This window comes from Danio aesculapii, chromosome 10, assembly GCF_903798145.1.
Source record: "Danio aesculapii chromosome 10, fDanAes4.1, whole genome shotgun sequence".
Lineage (NCBI taxonomy): Eukaryota > Metazoa > Chordata > Actinopteri > Cypriniformes > Danionidae > Danio > Danio aesculapii.
Genome location: NC_079444.1, coordinates 24,540,029 through 24,567,045, shown reverse-complemented (window position 1 = coordinate 24,567,045; position 27,017 = coordinate 24,540,029). Strand labels below are relative to the sequence as shown.

The 27,017-nt window shown below is 35.6% G+C and overlaps 1 protein-coding gene across 3 annotated transcripts in view; it reads right to left on the bottom strand.

The window, feature by feature from the left end:
- slc7a1a (solute carrier family 7 member 1a) overlaps positions 1-27,017 on the bottom strand; it is a 45,177-nt gene extending 18,160 nt beyond the window's left edge. For 2 of the 3 annotated variants that reach the window (XM_056467411.1, XM_056467414.1), the window contains exons 1-5: positions 26,913-27,017; positions 9,310-9,800; positions 7,395-7,553; positions 7,059-7,227; positions 5,608-5,741 (exon numbers count right to left, since the gene is read on the bottom strand). In XM_056467411.1, the coding sequence (XP_056323386.1) occupies positions 5,608-5,741; positions 7,059-7,227; positions 7,395-7,553; positions 9,310-9,676 (829 nt within the window). In that variant the 5' untranslated portion in view covers positions 9,677-9,800; positions 26,913-27,017. Of the gene's footprint in view, positions 1-5,607; positions 5,742-7,058; positions 7,228-7,394; positions 7,554-9,309; positions 9,801-25,636; positions 25,684-26,912 lie in introns of those variants that run through there. The other variant, XM_056467412.1, reaches the window with a different exon arrangement.

Sequence of the window (27,017 nt, the reverse complement as noted above, 5' to 3'; positions counted from 1 at the left end):
CTTTACATTATTGATATGTGGGGATTTAATTTTGTGCCATGCTATCCTGTGACAAAGCTGATCATTATTGTGTGGAATTGAAAACAGATATATCGTTGTGCTTTTCACATTACTGTTATATATAATTATAAAAGTTGAAAGAATTAAAGTTGCTATTATGATGAATGCCTTATTATTATTATTATTATTATTATTATTATTATTATTATTAATAATATTGTTGTTGTTGTTTTAACATGAATGTGCCAAAAATAAGACATTTTATTCATTTTTTTCCAGAAATTTTCCGGAAATTTTATTTAATAGGTAATTAGACGATTCTGGTAATGCCAATGCAGGCTCATTCTGATTAGGTACCCTATACATTTCTGGAGAGAGCAAAATACATCCCAGGAGCTGTTTTTTTTTGCAGTTTTTGTTTTTGCGAGTCCACCAGAGGCCACTGTGTATTCTTTTTCAGATTTTAAATTTCTCTCGAGAGTGCCATTCTATGCTGTTCTAACGTAAACCCACCAGAGGCCACTGTCGACTGAATGACTGACTGACTGAGTGACTGACTGACTGACTGACCAACCGACCAATCCCCCCCCCCACCCTTCCCCTTCCCTAGCCCAACCAATGGTATTTTAAAAAGCACCGATTTACCCGCCCACCCCCTTCCCTGAACCCAACTGCAGTGTTTTGAAAAGCAATCCAGAAAAAGAAAAAGCCCCTAAATTTTTACCACGTTTTCAGATTTTACCACATTCACACCCTGTTATTTACTTGTTTATTTTACTTCTTAGATTTTGTTTTTGTCTTGCCTGCTTTCTGTAACCGTTCTTCACTGGACTTGAACCCAGTTGTTGTGGTCAACTCCGCTCTGCATCTCAAGTCCGCCAACGTATGTGTCAAGCTACAGAATAAACTGATAACAGCGGGAAAGCAGTCCATACGGAGGTAAGCAGTCAGCTAGTAAGCATGAAAAGGAACGGCGTCATACCGCCCTGTATCGTACATTTTAAAGACGAAATGCAGCCATACGTAGCTCTGGCTACTTAATTAGCGATTTCCAGAAATATATATAGGGTTACGTTTTCAGAATGAGCCTGTTTTCAACTTGCGCATCTTTCAGATAGAGGGCAGGGCCTCAAAAAGTGTGTATTGTAAGAGTATATTGTTGCGCTCTAGACCATATTTCAAAAGAGATAACCAAGAAGATACATTATATATATATATATATATATATATATATATATATAAGATATATATATATATATAGAGCAAGTTTTCCACCAAACTAAAATATTGCCAGTCATCAAGGCTGTAGATATAAGCACAATATTCTATATTTATATTATATTCTATATTATATATATTAGATAGACAGACAGACAGACAGACAGACAGATCAGCATAAATGAGTACACCCCATTTTTAAAAATATTATTATCTAACACAAAGCTGATTTATTAAACTGATATGTTTATTAAAACATAATTTTAATCACAGAACATCTTTAGAAATAGAAAGATGATATATTTACATTCATGTGAAATATTGCAAAAAAAAAAAAAATTTAACAAAATTTCAACAAAATTCTAGATATATTTTTTGTTTCTCTTGATATTTGATATTATATTGATATTTTCCCAAGCATATACATTTGGGCTACTAATTTCTGGACCATTATCATAAGTTATTTTGTTAGATTAGCTCTAGATTTGGCTTCAGTACTGACTAATCGAGTGTATATGCACAAATATAATATTATGATGCATCCTATATAAAATATTAATTGAAATGAGATATTTATAAGGGGTGTACTTGTATATGCAGATAGATTTCATTCAAATTTTAATCATCAAGAACGCACAAAAACCTCTACAGCGTTAAAATATATAAATCAAGTAATCCTGAAAGAAGACTGTATTTTTGATCAAGTAAATACCGTCTTTGTTAGAATCTTTCTCTTATCAATTGCAAGCCTTTGAACAGGAGGTAGGTTGAACTACATTTAATCGACCCATTAAGCCAGTTAAAGGCAAACCAACTGCGTCACTGTAAGAAGCCTTGGAGCAAGAAATGACTCAGCTCTTGCATTGAAATCTGTGAGCGTGTTTGCTTTTGGCTAAAGCTCCTGTGGTCTGACCTTGCGCAGAGCTTTACATGAAACAGAGGACCAGTGTGTTCATGCCAGCAGTGCCACAGAGAACATGGGTAAACTACCGGTCCTGACCAGCATGCAGAAGAGCAGGGGTGATACCGCTACCCTGAAACCCTCCAGCCAATCAAACGCCAGGGAATTTGGGGGAGTGAGCCGCTATAAAAGAGGGCGGCCAGAGGCGAACCATAAGCAGATCCACTGAGAATATCCATGCGAGACGCTTATAAACATAAAGGAAACTCTAAATAACCTTGACCAAAGCAATATGGATGCCAGACAAATATGCAGATAACATAATAGCCTCACTGTTGCAGTGTTTATTAGTTCTTGCACAATTTAACCTCATGTTTGTGCACATACATCATATATTTAAGAGAATTTCAGGAGAAAACTGGGGGCTTCTAAAGATTATATTTGAGATTTGAGAGCCAACAGAGGCATAAAGAAGGCAGATAGTCCTGATAATTTTTTTTCCAGAGCTGTATTCCAGTATCTAACTTAATCAGCAAAGCATATTTTTAATGCTATATTCTTTATAAATAGATTATTAGTCACTATATGTCAAAAGACTGAAGTGCGATAAACTGTAAAAAAGATTTGCGCCACAAAACTGTGAGTTTGTCATTATGATAACTCCTTAAAATGAAAAGACCAGAACCATTCACAGTTTGCAAAATAAAGCAATGTGATTGACTGTTTTGGTACATTTAAAATAAATAGAAGTGACACAGGAAAATTACAAATGTCAACACTTATGTTGAAAACCGGAGGCAAACCGTAAGCAGATTCACTTTAATTATCTATGAAAGATGATTATAAACATTAAGCAAACTGGAAATAACTTTGACCAAAGCAACATGGATGGTGGACAAATATTCAGATTACATAATAGCCTCACTGTTGCAGTGATTATTAAAAGCCTTTATCCATTCAATACACAGAACATTGCGCAATTAACCTCATGTTTGAGGACACACGTCATATATTTCACCTCTATGAGAGAATTTGAAGAGAAAACTGGTGGCTTTGAAAGATCAGAGATGAGATTTGAGAGCCAATAAAAGGCATAAAAACAGGTATCCACCCCTGATAGATTTTTATATCTCTGTAATATTCTATAAATTATTTTGCAATGGTATGTTTTTTTTATACGTAGAGAGAGGTTTTGAATAGCTAGCTGCTATAAATAATTTTCAGAAAAATAAATTGTAGTAAACAGTAAAAAACAAAAATAGCACCACAAACCAGTGTGTTTAAAAACTGGTGGTTTTTGAAGATTAAATATAATATTAAGAGTCAAAAAAAGTGTAAAAGCAGGTAAAAGCCATCAATGATTTCTTTTTTCCAGAGCTGTATAGTATGCAACTTATTTTGCAACTAAATTTGCAATGCAGCTTTTTAAAGAGTTGGTCCAGAATGTAATTTTAAGGCTTGGTTGTGTTTATAAGATGCAAAGCAATGTGTGCTCATGTTTCACTTGAAGGAAATCACGTTCTTTTTTCATAAATCTCACTTTGATTATATACAGCTACTCAGCTAACATGAAAACGACTGTCATATTTCCTAGTTCCTCTGAAAGGCCCGCCCTCAAGAGGCTCTGATTGGTCGTCTGTCATAATGTGCTGCGATTCGCGGATCGGCGTCACGCCCATACAAGCACGCGCTTTTGTGCTGTGAAAACAGTCAGTCAACCTCTATAAAATCTGAAAAGTATCTGTCACGAGTGAAAATGTGGTGCGGCTCCTTTAAGAGAGATCGCCATTGTGTGTGTGTGTGTGTGTGTGTGTGTGTGTGTGTGTGTGTGAACTGTCTGTAGACGTGTGTACGAGAAGCGCATGTGCGCGGGACCGATGTTTATTTTTATTTTTCTCTGCTGCTCGGATTAAGTTATTGTTCTGTAATATACAGTGACGCTGCTGACAGAAGAATAAAGCACAAGATATGGGATGCGACCTGTGTGAGCCTTGATTTATATTTCTGCTGCTACACGAGTTAGGCGAGCTCTCCTGTATTTTTTAAAAACTCACAGGCTACAGCTTCTGTTTGTTGGAGCTGCTCCTTCTTTGAAGAGATTTTACCGAATCCAGCACTGAACTGGGAGAGATTCTGGAAGCTGTGTTTTGTCAAATCATGCTTGCTATGTATTTTATAATTCTCTGGAACATAATTAATATTGAACTGTACTTAATTAATAAGCACTTCTGTCTTTGTGTTGTGTCCTTTGGAAGCCCAAATACAGAAACAGGAGAAGCTCTGTGGAAATAGCAGCGTTTGGAGGCCATTTCAGCTTTCTCTGCTGTAACATTCTAGCGCCTCTGGCCACGCCCCTTAGCTGCGCCATGTGTGTGCGTGGTAAAAGCACGTTTGTTATCTCACTGGCCTGGAAGTATTTTTTGCATTCAACTTTGAGCGTCTTACATTCAGAGATGCTGTTTATGTTTACACAGCTACATTACACATCAACTAAAGTTTAAAATATGATATCGTAGTGGACCACACCTTTAAAATATTGGATAATAAGCCTTTATAAACCAGAAGAATGAACTGCAGTAAACAGAAGAAAATTTCAACCACAAACCAAAGTGTTTGTAATTATGATAATGAATTAATATGTCTGAACAATTCAGTTTGTGAAACAATGCAGCATAATGGACAGTTTTAGTACAGAGAAAGAAAATTTAAGTGGTACAGACAGCCGCACACATTACATTTACAAATAGAAACACAAAAAATGGAGGCGTAAGCAGAGATTCATTTGAAATATCCATGCAAGATGATTATGAACATAAAAGAAACTCTAAATAACCTTGACTAAAGCATCATGGATGCTAGACAATTTATTGGCACATTGCATCAGCCTACAATTTTTGCAAAACATAAAATACGTTGCTCTGGGTATGCTTTATTGCATGTTTTAGATGACAAGTCCACTAGAGGGCAGTGTCTGCATTTTTGCTCATCTAAAATCAATTACTTAGGGCATGTTTTGTTATATATGTTTCAGATACACACATCCTTCTTGTCGAGAAGGCCAGGCTTGTCGTAAATGTATTTTAATTAGAAATCACAGACACTATAAAGTTGTTTTGTGGTATTTAATTGGTGCTATGCAAAAAAACCTGCATTAAAATAATTCTTTATTTGTTGATAATATGTCCCTGTAAATATCATCAGTGTGAAAAGGAACTGCCCTGTAGCATTGATTTTACCTATAAACTGCAGTCAAATGTATGTTTACGTACGTTTTTGGGGTTTCAGCAAAATGTAGGCTGAAGCAAGTATCTGTGTTGCATCATAGCCTGACTGTTACAGCACTTATTAAAAGCATTTGTATTTTTCAAATACAGTTCTTGCACAATTTAATCTAATTTTTGTGTTTTTTTCAGAGAACTGTAGGATAAAACTGGTGCTTTGTGAAGATTAGATTTGGGATTTAAGAGTTCAGAGAGGTTTCAGGCTACCTGTAGTTGCAATGCAGTCGAAGCCAACGAAGGCGTAAAAGCAGGTCGCCGCTCCTGATAAAACCCCTGTGAAGCCGAAAGGCATGAAGCCACCTTCACCCAGCATCTCTTCTGATGGCAGCGGCTGCGTGGCACTGCTCAGAGTCATCAAGGACAGTTATTTATTTATTTTTTCATTCAAAGAGGAGATGTTTCATTATTTCAACATTAATTGCATCAATGTGAATGGAAAAATACACGAAATTTAGGAAGGTCACTGAGGTCAAGCATTAATGACACTATTTTTCTTCCTCACATGATGTAACCTGTTTTCCTATTAGAACTTTGAAAAATACTGCGATTTTTATTTATCAACTTTTAATTAATTAATTCTCAACATCCAGGTCAAATGTGACTGTGTTGTCACACTCTATGAACGTTTTGAGCTGTTGTAACCCAACATTGGGCCAAATATGCACTGTGATAAAATGCTGGGTTCCACACAATCAATTTGTGTTGCAAGCACGAAGTGCTTATTAGGTTTTACAAATTTAAGTGGATTAAACATAAAACAATTAGGATGTCCCCTCAAAAAAACTCAAGAATTGTGACTTTGTTCAAAAAGTCATTTGAACAAGCAGCAAAAATATTTTTTGAGTGTGGATCAACACAACCGTTGGGTTAAAATGTGTCATTTAAATTTAATTAACTTATTTTCCGTTTTTTAATTCTCTATTTGACCCAACGATGGATTACTACAGCCATGCTTTTTTAGGATGCAGAGTTAATACGTTTATTCAGCAAAATACAATTAACCCTTTATAAGGCACTCATTGAAAAACTAATCAGAAAAACCCAGGAGGGTTACTTTGAACATTTATGTATATATTTTACCTAAATAATTACAAAATATATTAAAATCAACATAAGTGAAGTTACCATAAATGCTTCTTCATGAAATAAAGGGTTAAACATTTTTTAAAGTAAGTCCTATTCTTTGGAACTTATATTAAATAATCTTAAAATAAAATGTATCGCAGTTTATTAAAATATTAAGTGGGACAACTATTTTCAACTTAATACTTAACACTGATAGTGATAAGAAAAGGTTTTTTTGGTCACCAAATAAGTACAGTGTATCATAATTATTTCTGAAGGATTATTTATACATTATCATTATAATAACAGAATAAATTATACTTTTAGATTAATGAAAATAGCATACATGCATTTAAACTATAATAAATTATTATTATTATTATTATTATAAAACGTTACTGTATGCTCAATTAAATAAATGTAATGTTGCTACTGTATGTATTGATTAAATAAAAGTCTCTGTGACCTTGAGATATTTTTACAAAAAACAAATAACTTGAATTGAAATGCTATATAATTGAATTGCAGTTGCACATCTGAAAAGATATTCAAACATACATTTCTTAAAGAATTTCACAAAGAACTCGACTCACTTAAGGGTGGAGTTGGTTGCGTTGAGGATCTCATCAGGGTCCAGGTGCCAGTTCTTCAGGGTCCCTTTGACCAGTCCAGAGACGACCATGAACAGCAGCACCAGGATGTTGATGCAGGTGAACACTTTATTGACCATGGCTGATTCCTTCACCCCAAAGGCCAGCAGGCCTACAGCAAACAAAACGTAGATCAAAACACTACGGAGCAAAAGTCAACACAAACGCACAAATGCTAAATATTGACATTCAAAGGCTTTAAATTTCAAAATGAATGGCAGTGTTTCGCAATCACTGTTTAACATGTATACATGAACACTTCTTTGTGAGTTTATTTACCTGTGAGTGTGAGGATGATGAAAACAGAAAACATATCTGGATACTCCGCCAGGACGCCCGGCGCATTCATGGACATGTACTGGCGACAGAAATGCTCAATATGTTTTCCAATCAGCTCATCAAATGTGGCACTCCAAGCTCGGGCAACACTTGAGGTCCCTTAGAAGAAAAACAAGAGAAATGTAAAAAAAACCCTTTCATTGTACATTACTTTATAAACAGCCAATTACTTTCCATTACTTTATAATATTTACTCCAATTCTTTCATCATTGTATTGGCAACCTCGAACAAATTTAAAAATTTTATTGACTACCTATTGACTACCTTACCTACTTATTGACCTGAATGGCTTAGCTCTCCAGTATTTGAGGGAGCTCCTGGTGTATTATAGCCCCTCAAGTCCACTACGCTCAATCAATTCTGGACAATTGATTATTCCCAGAATATCAAAATCAACTATAGATGGTAGATCTTTCTCATATCTTGGTTCCTAGCACAGTTCGGGAGGCAGACACAGTCTGTCAGTTTAAAATTATATTAAAGACACATCTCTTTGCATTAGCATACTCATAAAACACAAATGCTTTTGAAATCCAGATCCTATAAAGGATTGAAAGACATTTTAATTTGAACGGCAACTACGCTTCAGTTTTTCATTATCTCCATAATCCTAGACCAGGTCGTATCCTAAGCAGATGCTGTGGTGGTCATGGAGGAGCGGAGAGCATGAGACTGATTCTTGAAAGACCCCAGTGACAGATGAGTCTTCACATTGATCCTGAAGTACCAGCCTGTATACCCGCCAGTGACCTTGCAGTTTCTCCACAATGGATGTCTCCTAGACTGCAGCTCTGCACAAGACATTTGGCTGGAGGAGAAATGGTTGCAACTGAGCCTGATTTCTCTCTAGGTTTTTTTTCCTTCACTTTCGTCAATTGTTTTGTCAAGTTTTGTTCCTCGCAACTGTCGCCCCTGGCTTGCTTAGTTTGGGATTTGTGGAGCTGCGCATCGATGGATTTGCTCTTCAGTGTTTGGACTGATTTTAAACCACACTGAAGTGAACTAAACTGAACTTCAACTCTGAAAACTGAACTGACACAGTTTCAATTTACTAGAACTTCTATGTTGAGATGCTTTGGCACAATCTACACAGTAAAAGTGCTATAGAAATAAAGATAAATAAAAATAAACAGCCAATAAGCCAATTTACATCAAGTCAATCAATCAATCAATGAAGCAATCTACCTACACTTTGTGTTTGCTCATAAAAGGGAAAGGTGGCCTAAAAAATAAACATAAAATAACTCTTTAAAAATTATATATATGTACAATAAGCTGTAAAAAAAAACAATTGTTTTATTTTATAAACTAAAGATATTGTGTCTTCAAAATGAAATAAGAATTTAATCTGCATTTTATGAGGTCTTGTAATTTGCTGATATTCATTAATATAATATACTGTAATAATAATCATGCTTCAAAATGCAGCAAATAATTATTAATCATTTAAGCTTTCAGAGTACCTTTTATCTATACTCAGATTGTTGCATTATACTGTATAATATCGTTGTATTTTGTATATTTAACAAGTGATTTATTTTCAAACATACATATTTTCATGTTAATCTGACCTACAACACGTCCCAAAATATTAAATCAAAATTAATAAATTCCAAAATGTACTCCAATAATACTTTGGCAATGTAATTTATTGAATCATATGTTTTTGCGGAATATTTATGTGGAATAAAGCAATATGCAAAAATGTTAATTCTTTGTTTACTGTACATGTTAAAGTAACCGTTTTTGTAATTTATTTCAATATTGTATGATAAAAGCTCTCAACAATGTAATTGAAACATTATTCAGCTTATTTTAGAGGAAACCCAATAGCGATATTGTGCGTCTTCTCACCTATAACATATGAAAGTATCAGGTTCCAGCCAGTTATAAAGGCCCACAGCTCTCCTACAGTCACGTAGCTGTACAGGTACGCTGATCCTGTTTTGGGTACTCTGGCTCCAAACTCCGCATAACAGAGACCAGCAAGCACTGAAGCCAGAGCCGCGATGAGAAAAGACAGCACAATGGCCGGTCCGGCGTTTTCTCGAGCCACGGCTCCGGCCAGGACATAAACCCCTGCTCCTAATGTACTGCCCACACCAAGAGCCACCAGGTCAAAAGTGTTCAGACATCGGGACAGTCGCGATTCCTCCGAGCAGTTTACAACTTTCACTCTCAGCAGCTGTTTCCCGAAACGCAGAAGCTTTTTCAAAACCATTGCTGATTCGGTATGAAGACAGCTTCGTTTGTTGCTTCGTTTTATTAATTTGAAATGTCTCCTAAAATGAATCTGGTCCGCCTGTGAATGCTGAGGATTCACAGTGTTCCGTAGTGTTGTTTATCTGTGGGAAGAAATAATACAGTTATTAATTTGAGGAAAGTTGTAGAGTGTATATTTTAGATGTTGTATAGTGTTTAGGGATGAACAATATACACTACCTAACAAAAGTCTTGTCGCCTATCCAAGTTTTAGGAACAACAAATAATAACTTAACTTCTAGTTGATAATTTGGTATCAGAAGTGGCTTATATGAAAGGCAAAGGCCTCTAGATTACACTTATTTTACCAAAATAAAATATGATCATGCTTGATTTTTTATGATTTAATTAGGACAGTTAGGTCTGACTTTGCTTAGACAAAGAGTCTTGTCACTTAACAGAAATAATGTACAGTATAGAATATAAAGTCAAGATGCAGTGGAAAAAGAATTGTGTACGACTCCTATGAGCTTGGAGGACTGCATCCATACATATCTGCAATGACTTAAATAACTTATTAATAAAGTCATCTAGAATTCCAAAGAAAGCATTCTTGCAGAACTCCCAGAGTTCATCAAGATTCTTAGGATTCATCTTCAATGCATTCTTCTTCATCTTACCCCAGATATGCTCAATAATGTTTATATCTGGTGACTGGGATGGCCAATCCTGGAGCACCCTGACCTTCTTTATTTTCAGGAACTTTGATGTAAAGGCTGAAGTATGAGAAGGAGTGCTATCCTGAATGTAAGAGCCCATACTGAATGTGACCCCAAACCATGATTTTTCCCTCACCAAACTTGACTGATAACTGTGACAGTCTTGGGTGCTTATGGGTTCCAATAGGTCTTCTGCAGTATTTGTGATGATTGGGATGCAGTTCAACAGATGATTTATCAGGAAAATCTAAAGCTTCTTCTGCTGCTTTTCCAAATGATCAACTTAGTCAAGTTATTATTTGTTGCTCTTACAACTGAGATTGACGGTAGGCCTTTTGTCAGGTAGTGTAGGGTGGGTAAAATGAGTATTGAACACGACACGATTTCTCTGTTAAATAAATTTCTGAAGGAGCTGTTGAAGAAAATTGACCCTGATTTTTGGTAAAATCCAAAACAACCCAAACATACAAATGAAATTGCTTGATTGCCCATATTACCCATGTTTAAATTTGCCACTGCTTATTTTACTCACTGTATTAGTGACCATATTTTTTATATTCTATTGATACAGATATTGCTTAAAGTAAATTGTAGCTAAATAATTTGAAGTTGAACAAAAACAGCACAAAGCAAAACTAAATTATAAATTAATCAATAAAAAACAAGGCAAAAATGCAAATAATAACAAACACAAAGCCAAAATTATGTAAATAAATAACATCAATATATGAATATTATATAAATAAAATTAATGATTCAAAAAAAATGTTTCGCTTTAATTACATTTGCTTAAACAACTATATGTATATTTTTAATGTACATGAGATTTATTTAAAATCATTTTTAAATAAGTCCTGTTTACTTGCACTATATTTGTATCACAGTTTATGAAAATATGAGTTTGGCCATATTTCATTGGTATTTATTTTGAACAACGGGAACATCATTAAGAATTTGCCAGTTGTTGAAATTTTTAACATTCAAATATTATTCACAAATTAAATAGTGCAACATGAACATTTGTCAAAATATCTTCTTTTGTCATATATACATATATATATATATATATATATATATATATATATATATATATATATATATATATATATATATATATATATATATATATATATATATATATATATATATATATATATATATATATACACACACACATACATCCACTCACATAAAAATATTTTGATAGAGCAAATGACTTTTTATGGATTCTTACTATTAAAATATCCTAATGTCACACCATTTTGTCTGATATGGTTTATAGGTTGTGTCAGAGAACATTTTGTTTATAATACATTTTCCCACAAAATTAATTTCCAGAGATCAACATAAATTCAACGGTGATTAATACAGCTAACACTTCTGTAACTGGCCATCTTCCAGACATTTTCCACCAGATATGAATGTTTTGAAGCACGCCAAACATTCTGTCCCTTTTCTAAACTCCAAGACACAAACCAGCACATATTTTATAAAGAAGGGTAACAGCTGCCAAGTAATTTAAGAGCCTAAAATATGTGTAGACACTGACACATATTCACTTAAACATCAAGCCAAGCACTAAAAAAAGCCTCAGTATGTATTTAATGACAATGCAAGACACACTGTATTCTGAACCACAACCATGAATGAAAAGCACATTGTGATTCCCAACAGCCAAGAGTCAAAACATACTGTACTGAAAATGGGCGTCAGCTCTCTAGTCAATAAGTTCATACAGCTGCTCCGTCTCCAGTGGAAGTACTGCACACTTTCCCCAAGTGTTGAGCAACAAGGAGAGCAATCCATAAAATGTGACTGGTGGCAGAGCTGAAGAGGCCCACCGCAGGATAATCTATCATACTCACACACACTGACATGTGTTATGTAACCCAGAGCGAGCGCAACTTAATGGCAAAAATACATGCAATTGCAAAAGAACAACTGGGGTCTGTGTTCACAAGCTCTTCGAGAACAGCCTGTTCTGAGGAGTTCATTTGATGAAAATTAATCCAAATGCTTGAAGCCACCTTCATGAATTGAAGAAGGAAATATAGTGGTTTTCTCACAAAATAAAATAAGATGCCATTAGGAAGTGCAGTAACTGACTATAAAGTAAAAAAAAAGTTTAGACTGGTTTATTCGATTTTTTGGGGGGCTGGATATTAGCATAGGATTCACATTTGAAATGTTTTAGTAAAAAATATATTGTGTAATAAAAATAAATAAAAGTTACAAAATAAAAGTAACAAAAGCAGGCAAAACTAAAGCAAAACAAAAAAAAGCAAAAAGAAACAAAAAATTAAATAAAAATACAGAAAATCTTCTGCACCTCAAAAAAAAATTTAACTAATTAAACTAAAATTACACAACTACCAAAAAAAATCTAATAATATATATATATATATATATATATATATATATATATATATATATATATATATATATATATATATATATATATATATATATATATATATATATATATATATATATATATATATAAACAAACAAACAAACAAATAACTATACAATAAAAATCAAAGAGACCTGGCGTAAAGAAGAGGAAGGTTGCCTCCACACAGTGCATTTAAATTCCTGTAATGCATGGCAAACTGTTGATTATCTCTCTCGTTCTGTGGTCATTTGCCAAGTTAAAGCTAGTCCTGCGATATTTGACTGAATAATGGCCAGTCATGATAGCTAGATCTCCTAGTCCCCACTTTGAGTTGTTCACAGGCAGACTTCGAGGGAGAGTGCAAGAAGAGAGATCATGTGTGAGCATGAAAATGACATGAGCATGTCTAATAGCTCATAGTAACATGTGTTAGCTACCGCTTCACAAATATTTTTGAGGATTCGGTTAATCCCCTTGGGTTTGTAGGTGAAGCATACATCAGCATCCCTGAGATCACATAGATGAACGAAGGCTCTGGCAACTGTTACTGGGTTACAATGGTTACTAATGTTTGTGGGAAGCACATTGATTTCAAACTGGGATCAAAACTGACTGGAACTACTTTCGAATAAAACAATGGCATTGCACACCTTCAAGCCAATCAAAATCCAGAATTTCAACAGACCATGGAATAATATGTATATTAAAAAAATAGCTTTTGATAACACCAGATGAACTAGACTCTGTAACATAGTTTCTTAAAATAGCAGCATGACTGTTGTTTTAGTACTTCTAATTACTTGTATCTTGAGAGGCTTTGGTTTCAATTTGTTCCTGAACACCTAGTATGATCTATAAATTCATCTACTGTGAATCGTGACCCACATTTCTTTCTTAGGAGCTTCGTCTGAACAGAGACAGAAGCAGCCACTTCAGTCTTGCCACACTTAAATGGAAAGTTTTCAGACGTGGAGGTGGCGACCTTTTCTTTCTCTGCTATCGGATGTCTTGGATTTTAGAAACATGGAGGCAGGTTTGAAGCAGTTGAGCACTACTAAGTGTTGTCATGTAAATCACACAAGCATGGCATAAGGGTTTAACTGGATCAAACTTGCTGCTGGAGCCACAAACACAATCCTCTAAACACCGGAAGTTCATTAAAATCAGATTAGCAGTTTGACCGCGTAAAGACAGTTCTTCACAAAGGCATTATGAAGGGTTTATAGTTGTGCGCAAGACAGGATTAGGCAAAACTGTGTCTCACTTTTTTCTTTGCTTGTAACAAGCACACAATTATTTTCAAATCAGGCTTTAACAAGACGTACGAGCATGTGTTGTCTCAGACTGAAAAAGTTAAGGCAAAGCCAGTACTGTATGCAAGGACATTGTGTAATAGTAAAAATATGTGAATAAATCTATATAATCTGTACATGTACAAACCTAAGCTGTGTCTGTACGCTTGGAAATGACTCTGCAGGTAGCATTTGCATATAAATGCACCTCATACAACTGATTTCAGACAGAATAGCTATTTAATCATGTAACAAAATAAAGAGCTTTGGTTGAGAAAATATATATTTGGTTAATACAAACTTTTCACAAGAAATGGCATCAAAAGTGGAAATTGTTGGTAAAAAAAAATGTACATTTACACACAGAATGCCAACAACTGATGCTTCGAGATGCCATGTTTATTTTTGTGTGTAAACATTGTAAACAAGGTGTGTGTCCCTGTAAACCAGTTTAATAGAGTAAAACTAGGCCACACCCATGTCATTATACAATTTTGTGTCCCTGTTAACCATATATACCTGCAAACACACAGAGACATTATGTATTATTTATTTTAGGACAATAGTATTTTGATCTATTTTAAAAAAGCAATATCACATATACATACACTCTACGGCCACTTTATTGGGTACACGCTCGTTAATGCACATTTTTTTATCTGCCAGTCACATGGCAGCCACTCAATGCATTTAGACATTGACATGGTCAAGTCAATCTGCTGCAGTTCAAATCGAGCATCAGAATGGGGAAGAAAGGGGATTTACGTGACTTTGAACAGAGCATGGTTGTTGGTGCCAGACGGGCTGGTCTGAAAATTTCAGAAACAGCTGATCTACTGGGATTTTCACACACAACCATCTCTAGGGTTTACAGATAATATCCCAAAAAAGAGAAAATATCCAGTGAGCTGCAGTTCTGTGGGCGCAAATGCCTTGTTGATGCCAGAGGTCAGAGGAGAATGGTCAGACTGGTTACAGCTGATAGAAAGTCAACAGTAACTCAAATAACCACTCGTTACAACCAAGGTATGCAGAAAGCACAACACGTCCAACCTTGAGGCAGATGGGCTACAGCAGCAGAAGACCACACAGGGTGCCACTCCTGTCAGCTAAGAACAGGAAACTGAGGCTACAATTTGCACAGGCTCAACAAAATTGGACAATAGAAGACTGAAAAACATAGCCTGGTCTGATGAGTTTCAATTTCTGCTGCGACATTTGTTTGGTGGGATCAGAATTTGGCGTCAACAACATGAAAGCATGCATCCATCCTGCCTTATATCAATGGTTTAGGCTGCTGGTGGTGGTGTAATGGTGTGGGGGATATTTTCTTGGCACACTTTGGGTACCAATTGAGCATCGTGTCAACCCCACAGCCTACCTGAGTATTGTTGCTGACCATGTCTATTCTTTTATGACCACAGTGTACCCATCTTCTGATGGCTACTTCAGATGAATCATCTCAAACTGGTTTCTTGAACATGACAATGAGTTCACGGTCCTCAGATGGCCTCCACAATCACCAGATCTCAATCCAAAAGAGCACCTTTGGGATATGGTGGAACGAGATCATGGATGTGCAGCCGACAAATCTGCAGCAACTGCGTGATGCATATAAGTGAATAATCAGCATAATATAGAATGCTCTTTTTATGTTTGGCATTTGCTAATTGGCAGTTAAATGTTTACTTTCAGTCTGTTTACAAAAAGCACACTCATGCCCCAAATTCCAGCATGTTGTCAGAAAGCTTCCATAACACTGACAAAGCTTACAGTCTTCTCACCTCAATGTATTTTTGCGATATATTTCAAAAAATAACTACAAAGTTGATTGTAAAAAATAAAAATAAAGTTGATTTCTATCTTTAGTGTCAGTCCTGAGGTGAATCAAAGCAATCCAAGCACAAGCTGTTCCCGAGACTCTGCTGTCCAATTGAAACTCATTCAGATATCCCAGCATTCCCTGACTGAGCTGGTGTGACATCAGACATGTTGAGAGCTGCGTCTTAATACCATGCTGCAGGAATGCTGAAAGACCACAAATGCTAGGAAAGTATTTTGTAAGAGATTTATACGGTTAAATTAGATTGCGGTTTCTATGTGTTCTCAAATAAAAAGCAACACCGCAGTCGTAAACTATTTATGCTACACATACTTCATTGCCATAATGAAATTGAGGTGTATATATGCAAACATCTCATAATAAAACCTCTACCAATATCATTATTTTATTCCAGAGTAAATCTTGATGTTATCAGATATGCCCAAAGACATCACAAAGACCTTACTAATCTCAAACCTTTACTAAACTAAAGCCTTCATTGGAAAGTCAAGCTACAATTGATCCAAGAACAATGAAATCTAGAGTACTGATATTCAAGCTCTAAATTACTGGTACTTAGATGCCATCAACTGCAGTCAATAAGAGATTTCAAGTTGTCCAGATGTCATTTTTATGAGAATTTCATTTCATTATTTTCATTGTTCCTATTTTACTCGTTTTTACGGCACTGTAAAAATAAATCAATAACAAAAAAAATAAATCAATAACAGTTGCTCATAAAATGTTATTCATGGGTGTTTTCTGTTATTAACATTTTTGAATTGCATTATGGGACCTTGATCTTTGCTTTGTTAACAACATTTAATAAAGTGTCTTTCTTGTGACATTTTTAGTAGTTTGAAATATAACCAAATACTGTTTTAGTGAAACGCCCAGGGAACACCAAGTGCTTACTTTGTTTTCAGAGGAATCCTAAGGGCTTCATTTTGTTCAGTTTTGCCATGTAAATTATGATACAAAAACAGGGTAATGAGGTGCCAGTACTTTTAACGTGAGAAAAGAGCACTTCTTTTTTTCTATCATCATTAGACAGCTTGTTGATCAGTTAGATATGTTAGCAGCTAAGACAGTAGAAGTATGAACATGTTACCAGTATATAAATCATTGAAAATATAGTATCAGTATCAATGTCAAAAAGCACCATAACTGAAAGTATCTGTCAATGGATTTTGCTCAAATAACTTTAAAAGTTTTCAGTTTTAAGCCTTTTTTTTAGAAATCCAATCAAGTACAAGTGAATGATAGTAGATATTGGTGTATATCAGGACGAAGATATTTGAAAATTAACACACTGTAAATGTTCATATGGTCAAATACATTCAGACAGCAACAAAAGACTAAAATAAATAGACGTCCAATGTAGATGTGTTTTAACAAAAATTGCGAGGCAGGTACTCTCTGGGTGCTTTCAAACTAGCGCTTTTGGTCAGCATCCAGGTTCATTTGACGTCAGAGTACAGTATGTTTAGCTAGTGTGAATACTGTCTTCTGAACTCAGCTGTGCACCCATGAACCATACCTGAGGCCGCCTGAAAGCGGTGGTCTGGGGTACGGTTTGTTCGAACTCTGGTACGGTTCACTCCTGATTTGAATGCAATCGAACCAAATAATGGAAGTGAACCGCCAAATGTACAACAAACTATTTTTTATAACATTCATTTGTGTCTGTATATCACCTTGGCAACAAGCGGGACTGACCCAGTGCAAACGGTGATAAATGTCTGCTTGTCTCCACCAAAAACGACTTCTGCAGACATCACGTGATGTTCTGAACATTAAAAAAAAAATGCAGCAGATAGATGCAAGTGCCTCTCTGTATTTTGGTTTTGGTAACAAAAAGAAAAAAAGATTCAGTGAAAGCAGAATGACCATGATATGCGGACGTCTCCATTTTGGTGCTTTTCTTTCGTGGCTGTCACCTAGCAACAGCTGTACACAAAACAGCAGCTTGATGATGCAAGCATACCAGGGTTCAGAAGGAAACAAGACGTTATGAACAAACCAGCCAAGGGGGACTATGGTTCAGACCAGGCAATCAGACTAAGTGTGAAAGCAGTCTCTGTCTACTGACCTAAAGTGTAGGCCAGTAGGAATTTTTGTTGTGCGATATTCTATCATAAACTGTTTGTGAAAAGTCATATTATTGTCATTTTGAGATCATTTTATACCACTGATTATATAATGATTATTTAACAGCATAATAAAGCAAATAGCCATAAACACTTTAAAATACTTGTCATTTAAAGGTTATTTAGATTCTATAACTTGATGTTAAAAAGGTAAATGTTCTATTAGGTAAATGCCGAATTATAAACTTTTTTTAATATAATAATTTTTTAGGGGTTTTTCACCTTTAATTAAGGACAGTAGAGATTGCAGACAGAGGGGAAGGGTTGGCAAAGAACCTCAAGCCGGTAATCGAACTCAGGTCACTGTGAACACCATGGTGCTATACGTCGGCGCACTTAAGCACTAGGCTATTGGCGCTGACGAATTATAAACATGATGTAGAATGTAAATGTCATTGTAAAATCGCTTTAACGTTATTTGTGAATTTGTAAATATATACGACAAAATTTATTGAGTTCATCTCCTAGTATTGCACAATAAGTCGATATATTGATTATTGTGACAGGCCTAAAGTGTGTCATACTGAGCAATTATTGTAGAGTAGGGCAATATGATTTGGGTGAAATATTAAATTCAGATTGACAGATATTGCAATTTTGTATGGGATTTAATTTTGTAAAGTCAAGCTTCAGCTCAATATTGAAGCATGCTTTAAACAAAAGGCATACAATGCTTTAAGAAAACTAAATGTAGAAAATAGCTGATTGTTTGGTTGTTAATAGGTTATGTTAATAGTTTAGTTTTTATGATTTCAAAAACAGACAATGTATATAAAGTAACTACAACACAACAAACATTTCATAAATAAGCTATATATTATTCATTAATTTCCACTGTGCTCTTGTTTCCAATAGTAAGCGTCATAAGCAGTCGGTTTGAACAATGCCGGCTGGGGAGAACACAGAATAGTCATGCACTTGGTCATGGATATGTGTATAGGCCCGGATTAAATTACATTCATATCGCAACTTTTGCGAATAGCTAATCACAACATTTCAAATCATAATTGTGATTTGATTTCCACTAATCGTCCTAATGTAGAGTGAAAAAGCATGAGCCCCATGAACACATGAGCCTCCAGGAGGTTATAGAATTTAATTACCTAGCCAAAATTGTAAGGCATCTTGTCTGATCATTGATAATATATTAAAGGTTGAAACAGGGCACACCTGTGACACTGAGTCATTGACTTCAGAGTCAAATTTTAGTGATTGTCTGCATACCCCGTTTAATATACTGTGCAGGAAACAGTATAGACATCCCATATAAATAAATCCCCATATCTTCATCTCACAGCAGGGTAATGTAAGGTTAGTAGTGCTACCGTTTGACATTCCGGCTCAGTCAGGATGAGTGAGGGACACATACAATTTATATGGCTAAATTAAGCAGGTGGGAAGAGCAGGGGTGTGATGCCCTACCGCCAATCAGTGGGCAACTTTCTGTTATGGTGCTTAACGTGCAGCATGTCAACTTTTAGCCTCGTGTCTTTAATTTGACTTCTAGAACGACACCTACAGTGTTGGCCAAAATGATTAGAACACCTGACAGATCTGAATATATTGAGCTTTTTTGCCTTGAAAACATGATTTTGTATCATGAGATTCATGAAACACAGATATGGTAGATATGAGCACAACAAATATCAGTCAAAGTGAGTCATATTGTTTTTATACACTATTGATTGTAATATTTGTGTGGTTAACCTTTTGCGGCAATAACATTAGCACATCTCTCTGGTATAGTGTCAATATATTTCCTGAGAACTTCTGAACATTAATGTTTTTCCATGACTTCTGCAACTAAAGCCAAAGACTTCCCTTTGAATTCTGTGAAGGAATATGATTGTGTGACATTGACAGTGAAATAGGCTTAAATCTCCTTATGATGCCTTTATTTTGTGGTTTATAAAGCATAATGAAGACTTTGCAGACATTTCACTCATTAAATGACTTTATAGAAACGTTTAACATACGTCAAGTGGTCTAATATTTTTGGCCACCACAGGAGATTAACTCAATAAAACCCATTATGAAATGTTATGCAAGTCAAAACATTCACTAGCATCAATAAGGGCTTGAATGCTGATGCCACAAACGTTGAGTGTATTATAACAACCACAACCCTAGAACCTCTTAACTAGAAACTTCTTTATGGGAAAGAGAGTCAAGGACACGGCGTCCACCCAGAAAGAAAACAGACACGTTGTGTTGACGTGTTTTTGCCAATATCTTTCCAATCATATGAGCGTGTTTAAAGCGGGCACAATGCACCTGACACCATCCGACTACCCTTAACCTAGAAACTTGTGACTCTTATTTTATCTCACAAGCATTCTTCAGTTTGGCAGGAATGTCAAAAATTAATTTAGGGCTCAAGCAACCTAACGGCCTGACAAAACTCCTTCTGTCTGAACTCTACTTCAATTTCACGAAACTGTCAACAAGAACTGTTTGGAACAAGCTTGTCAAGGTATCACAAGACTCTTTCACTTAAATACCTCAGTGTTATAAGAAAACAAACTTTTAATATGAACACACGTATGCTTTCTGGAACCATGTTAAGTATTAAGCTTGAGGTGTTTATACTGCCAACATGAAGTGGTGTCACTCAGCGGTTTAAAATTATTAAATCAGTGTCTCTTCCTCCAGATAAAGACCCATGACCCTCGTGAGACAGGAGAGCAGCCAGAGTTTCAGCTTTCTGCCTTTGGGAAGCAAGCCAGGTTTCCACCTGTGACACTGCAATGACCTTCCAACTAACTTAAACCACTTTCTATGGATTGACACCACTTACGCTAAAGAAACGTGTAAATTGCAGAGGATAGACAGCAGTTACTAAAAGGGGTCATTATGCTATGTCAGATACTTCTTTCATTTAGCTTGTAATGTTTGAGGTTTGAAATGTTTGAACGATCAAAGTGCAGAGAGTTATTACCTCCTAAAAGAAAGAGCCCATTTTGAACTTCCTGAAACAAGTGGTTGCTATTTCCAGTTTTACTTCCTGCACAAACCTGTGTGGTTTGTAATAAATTTGCCATGAATGAACAGCATCTACTTTGACCCTTAAACTGTAGTTGTCATTGAGAACTGCAAGAGATTGATTTGTGTTGTTCACTTGTAAAAAAAAAAAAAGAGGCAATTTTCTATGCTGCAAAAACAAATGCACTTTGCATGCACTCGTAAAGAATGAGAGCTCAAGCTTTAAGGTACATATTATTACCTAGAAATTTCTAAGAACTATACTGAAGGAATATTCAAAGACTACAGAATACACAAGACGTGTCAATCGTACAATTTTGATTGGGGACAAAATGTTATGGTCAATATTGATGCTCTAGGGAGGGAGGTCTCACCTTCTAGTAAAGAAGCCATACATTGATCACTATAGACTAGTCTTCACTATATGATTCTTCAGAGAAGAGTCTCGGTCCAGACATGTTTTTTTTTATTCTGCAGATCATTTTATAACCCCTCTGGGGTAGTTTGAATACGGGACCATCTGACCAATTAGAGCATAATAGTTCTAAGAAAGGGATTGGATCCTTGAATAAACTATGAAAGATGAAAGATCATCATCTTCAGCTTAACCTCGCGAAAACAGAAATGCTTGAAGTTTCTGCCATCCCGACTCTACACCATAACTTTTCAATCCAGATGGATGGAGCAACCATTACTGCATCCAAAATGGTAAAAAGCCTTGGAGTAACGATTGATGACTAACTAAACTTCTCTGACCACATTTCTAGAACTGCTCGATCTTGCAGATTCGCACTCTATAACATCAGAAAGGTCCGACACTTCCAATCTGAACATACAGCTCAACTCATTGTTCAAGCTCTTGTTCTCTCCAAACTGGACTATTGCAACTCTCTACTAGCCGGGCTTCCAGCTAATTCTATCAAACCTCTTCAGCTGCTTCAGAACGCAGCAGCACGAGGGGTCTTTGATGAACCCAAAAGAGCACATGTCACTCCGCTACTCACCCGTTTGCACTGGCTGCCAGTTGCTGCTCGCATCAAATTCAAAGCTCTGATGTTTGCTTACAAAGCGACCTCTGGCTTTGCTCCTTCGTATCTGCTCTCACTTCTGCAGATATATGTGCCCTCCAGAAACTTGCGTTCTGTGAATGAACGTCACCTCGTTCTTCCATCCCTAAGAGGGAAGAAATCACTTTCCCGAACTCTCACATTCAATCTGTCCAGTTGGTGGAATGAACTCCCTAACTACATCAGAACAGCAGAGTCACTTGCTGTCTTCAAGAAACGACTAAAAACTCAACTGTTTAGTCTCCACTTTCCTTCCTAATCTGCAACTGCCTCTCTGGCTATACCACTAAATGTACTCTCTCTCACAAAAAAAAGAAAAAAAAAAAGAAAAAAAGAAAATGTACTAATGATTAGCTTCTTAGACTTTACACACCTGAAACTTGTCTATAGCACTTGTTCACTGCTGCTCTTATAGTTGTGTAAACTGCTTCCTTGTCCTCATTTGTAAGTCGCTTTGGATAAAAGCGTCTGCTAAATGACTAAATGCAAATGTAAATGTAAACTATTTCAGTTTGTACTATGAGAAAAAACGAGAAGTGTTTTTGGACTTTCTAATGATGTGAACATACAATACTCCAAAACAAAATTAGGAACATTTAAGATGGTGTATAAGGGGCTTTAAATACCAATGGCCACAGTCATATCACCCTGCAGCCCAAGACTTGTTTACTCAACTCTAAGCAGGGCTGAGCCTGGTCAGTATCTGGATGGGATCCCACATGGGAAAACTAGGTTGCTGTTGGAAGTAGTGTTTGTGCAGCCAGCAGGGGCGCTCAAATCTGCATTCTGTGTGAGTCCTAATGCCCCAATATAGTGAAGGGGACCATTTACTGTCAGTGAGCGTCGTCTTTGGGATGAGACTTCAAACCGAGATCCTGATTGTCTGTGGTCATTATAAATCCCATGGCACTTCTTGTAAAGAGTAGGGGTGTAACCCTAATGTCCTGGCTAAATTTCCTCCATCAGCCCTTACCAATCATGGCTTCCCAATCATTCTCATCCATTGAATTGGCTCTGAAGAGTCTCTCCACTCTACCTAGAACTGATGTGTGGTGAGCGCACTGGCGCTGTTGCCCTATGGCTGCCATCGCATCATCCAAGAAGATGCTGCACACTGGTGGTGGAGAAGGCCATACCTGCTAAACGCGCTATATAAATACACACATTACATTGAATGCACAAAATATTAAATAAAATAAATAAATACAAATTTTATTGTTAACATTTTTTCTTAATATGTTACACACCATAAACTGAGAAATGACTGATTACATAAATTATAACTACATTTAAAACTGACAAAATGATCAATACTTTTATGTAATTAAAAATATATGTTTAATTAAATTGTTTTATTTATTTTCCCAAGTTCAAAAAACAAAATATCATATTATTGTCAATTAAAATGACATATTATTTACATGCTGACCTTTTGTTGCTTTGATGCTATTCCAATGTGAATATTGTGATCCACACTAAAAAAAATGATTCAAAGATGATTCCTTGGATTTACTCCATTTTTTACATTAAGTGGTTGTAAACGATTTATTTGGGCTGAATTTAAACAACCAAATTAAGTTGAACATTACTCGATTTAATTTGTTTGTTTAAATTCAACACAAATAAATTGTTTGCAACAGTTTTGCATGCAACACTTTTTTCAGTGCATGTTTTACAAACAATAGGTTGCATTTAATGATTATAGTACTAATTGTAAATGCTCGAGGCCTCAAAATGAAAGACTTGCGATACTGTAACACCCAAAACTAGCCACCGTCATCATAAAACTTAAAGAAAAAACAATAAATAAATATATTAAAAATTGAACGTATGCCAATGCCTGTCAGCACAAGCTGAAATATTTAAGAAATAAGGAATGTTATCTGCTCTTGGTCCCTCCCCAGCACTAATTGAACTTAATAAAGTTTTTGCAAAATTAAAACATTATTAAAACATATACTGCAGTTAACACTAAAACTTATTGCATTAGCAAGTCAGATATATGATGCAATTAGGAATATTTCTGCATTTATGGTCCAACTGTGATCAAATGAATGCTTTTTACCTAGATTATCTTAACATTAACATTCACATGTCTATAACCATTTTTAACACATTAAAATGCACAAGCTAAAATAATTAGGAAATAAGGAATGTTTTCCGCTCTTGGTCCCTCACCAGCATTAATTGAATCATCTAAACATCTTATTACAGTTTTTGCAATGTTAAAATATTCTTTTAGTGTATGTAACTGCAGTATTATCGCTTTGGCAAGTCAGATATAGGATCTAACTGTGATCAAATAAATTCTTTTCACCCAAATACATTAGCTTAACATCAACATTCACACGTTTCTAACCCTTTTTAATGCATTAAAATGCTTATAATGAATTTAGTCACTCGTGCCTCCACAGACACCATAATTGGTTCCTACAGAGCTAATCAGTTATATTCATTTTTAATTACACATAAGGGAATGAACCTGCAACCTTTCTGACAGCAGCTTGGGTTGTAAACCATGCGGCCCCCACTAAAAGACAAGTCAGGGCTTGTTTTTAGCATGTTAGACTTGGGGTATCAGGTAACATGCATGTGACCCAATTATGAGAAATGAACTACTTGGGCTTAGTTTACATAACACAGACCTGCAGGATGAGAACTCGAGTCATAAGATGTAAATAATGAAAATGCATCTACTTTCTATTATAGATGGCTCATGGTTTCTTATTATGAAACTCTATAATCCAGAAATTGCTTTGAAGTAGTTTGTGAGGACAAAATAAATAGGATTTTATGGTGAACTGCGCAATAAAGGAAGCTGATGATAATATTTTTAGGGCTATGATATTATTGTGAAGCCATGTTTGGGATTCATTAACAGACACACACACACCCACATGCATGAATATTTTAGTGTAGTATCTCTAATTATAGTATCGCAAAGCAAATAATTAAACGGTCAAAGACTGTTCTCTATGATGTCCTTGACTGTGATCTACGTAACATGGAAACATTGAAAGCCGATTCATCCAAAAACCATAAAACATTTCATGATGAACAGATCCTCTGACCTACAAGAAGCCTATCGGAGGATCTGCTGAAACAATCTGGAGCGCTGAAAGACTTCATTGTAAAAAACATCTGGTTTGAAGAAGGGGCATTTCATACAGTGATCCAGCTGTAGTAAATAAAGACCACCACTGGTCTCATTCAGCAAAACTTCTGCTAGTTGTTGACATATAAATACAGCTCACAGTATGGCATGTGTTAGTCAGTGTTGATGGAACAAAGTTTTCCAGTTTTGCAATGGAAAGCACTTTTATAAATTATTTAACAATATTTAAAATGTATATTTTAAGCAGAGTAAAATCTCAGCGCCATTTAATCAAAGTAAAGTTGGTGATCCTATAGAAATCATAGTGTCACCTTGTAGTAAATTCACAGAGAGGCACAAAATCACTTTTTCAGAATGATCTTCCCCATCTGAAAGGCTAAATACCTTATGATTTTAAAATGAGTGTAAAAATAAAAATACACTCACTATTTACTCACCCTCAAGTTGTTCCAAACATTTCTGGGGGGTTTTTCTGCTGAACCTAAATGAAGGTTTTAAATAAAGATATAAAAGATAGATCTGGTAACCATTGACTTATTACTTGCAATTGCTTTCTGGTTCCCAGCTTCTTCCGAATATATTCTTTTCAACAGAAAAAAACCTCAAACAAGTGTGTGACATCAGAAAAGTGAGTAAATGATGACAGAATTTTCAGTTTTGGGTGAACTATCCCTTTAAACAGACTATTTAAAACTCATCTTTAGTGATCACTTCTCAAAACAGTATCTACAATGTTGCATAGTTACTATATTATTTCACATTTAATATTCAAATACTTATTGCAGTGCAAATTTGCAAGTCGCTTTTGATAAAAGAGCTTGCAAAATGAATATATGTAAATGCAGATGTAAATATAACGGCGGTCTGCTTTTAAAGTATCCTTCTGACAGTAATATCTTTAGACAAGCTACAGCAACTCTTATGGCATGAAGTGACCTGCCGCTCTCTTTTAGATCAGTTTACTCTTACTAGAAGAAGAGCCTCCAGGTCACTTATAAATAGAAAAGATATACAGCTACAGGACATTTAACAGCGTTTCATTATTTAAAAAAAAAAAAAAAAACATAATGCGAAATTCTTTAAAAAGTACAATATTTAGATTATAGCTGCCCTATATAGTTTATTTTAACTTTTTTAAATTTTTGGATTGTTATATTTTATTTTAAGTAATGTGCATCTAAAATATTGCAAAGAAAAAAAATACTGTTTAATTTTATTTTGTGTATTAGGCATTTTAATCTACTGTAGTTTACAGCTGTCTGTAACAGTTAATGGTTCTTAAATAAATGAAGATGAGATCATAAAAAATGTCAACATGTATCATGTAAGCACTCGACGCGACGCGTTTATAACAAAACTGAAGGTGAACATTTGCAACAAACCTTGAGATTTAAGAACGACGCTATGACTAAACCTCGAAACATTTTAAATGTCCGCATCAACCCCACTATCCCCTGCAGGACAGACCGCATAATAAACGGGAGACCCCGTGTCCCAGACCCACGTTTTCCTGCCGCGCCTGATAACGGAGCTTCGCGGTGAAGTAAAGCACCATGTGCTGCAGTTCCGCGAGAACCAAACACTGACTGACTTACAACTAACTTATAACAGGAAAACAATAACCAGCAAACCCTCCAGAACTGATGGGGATTTTTAGAAAACAAGCTTTAAGTAAGAGGGAACAGCTGTAACAGATGTTCGTCGTCTTCTTACCTTGTCGCGGGGCTCAGAGTGATACTCGCCGTGTTGCAGGAAAACCTTCCTTCAGCTCTGTTCCTCCAGCTGAGCGGTGTTTCTGACAGGTTGTGTGTGTGTGTG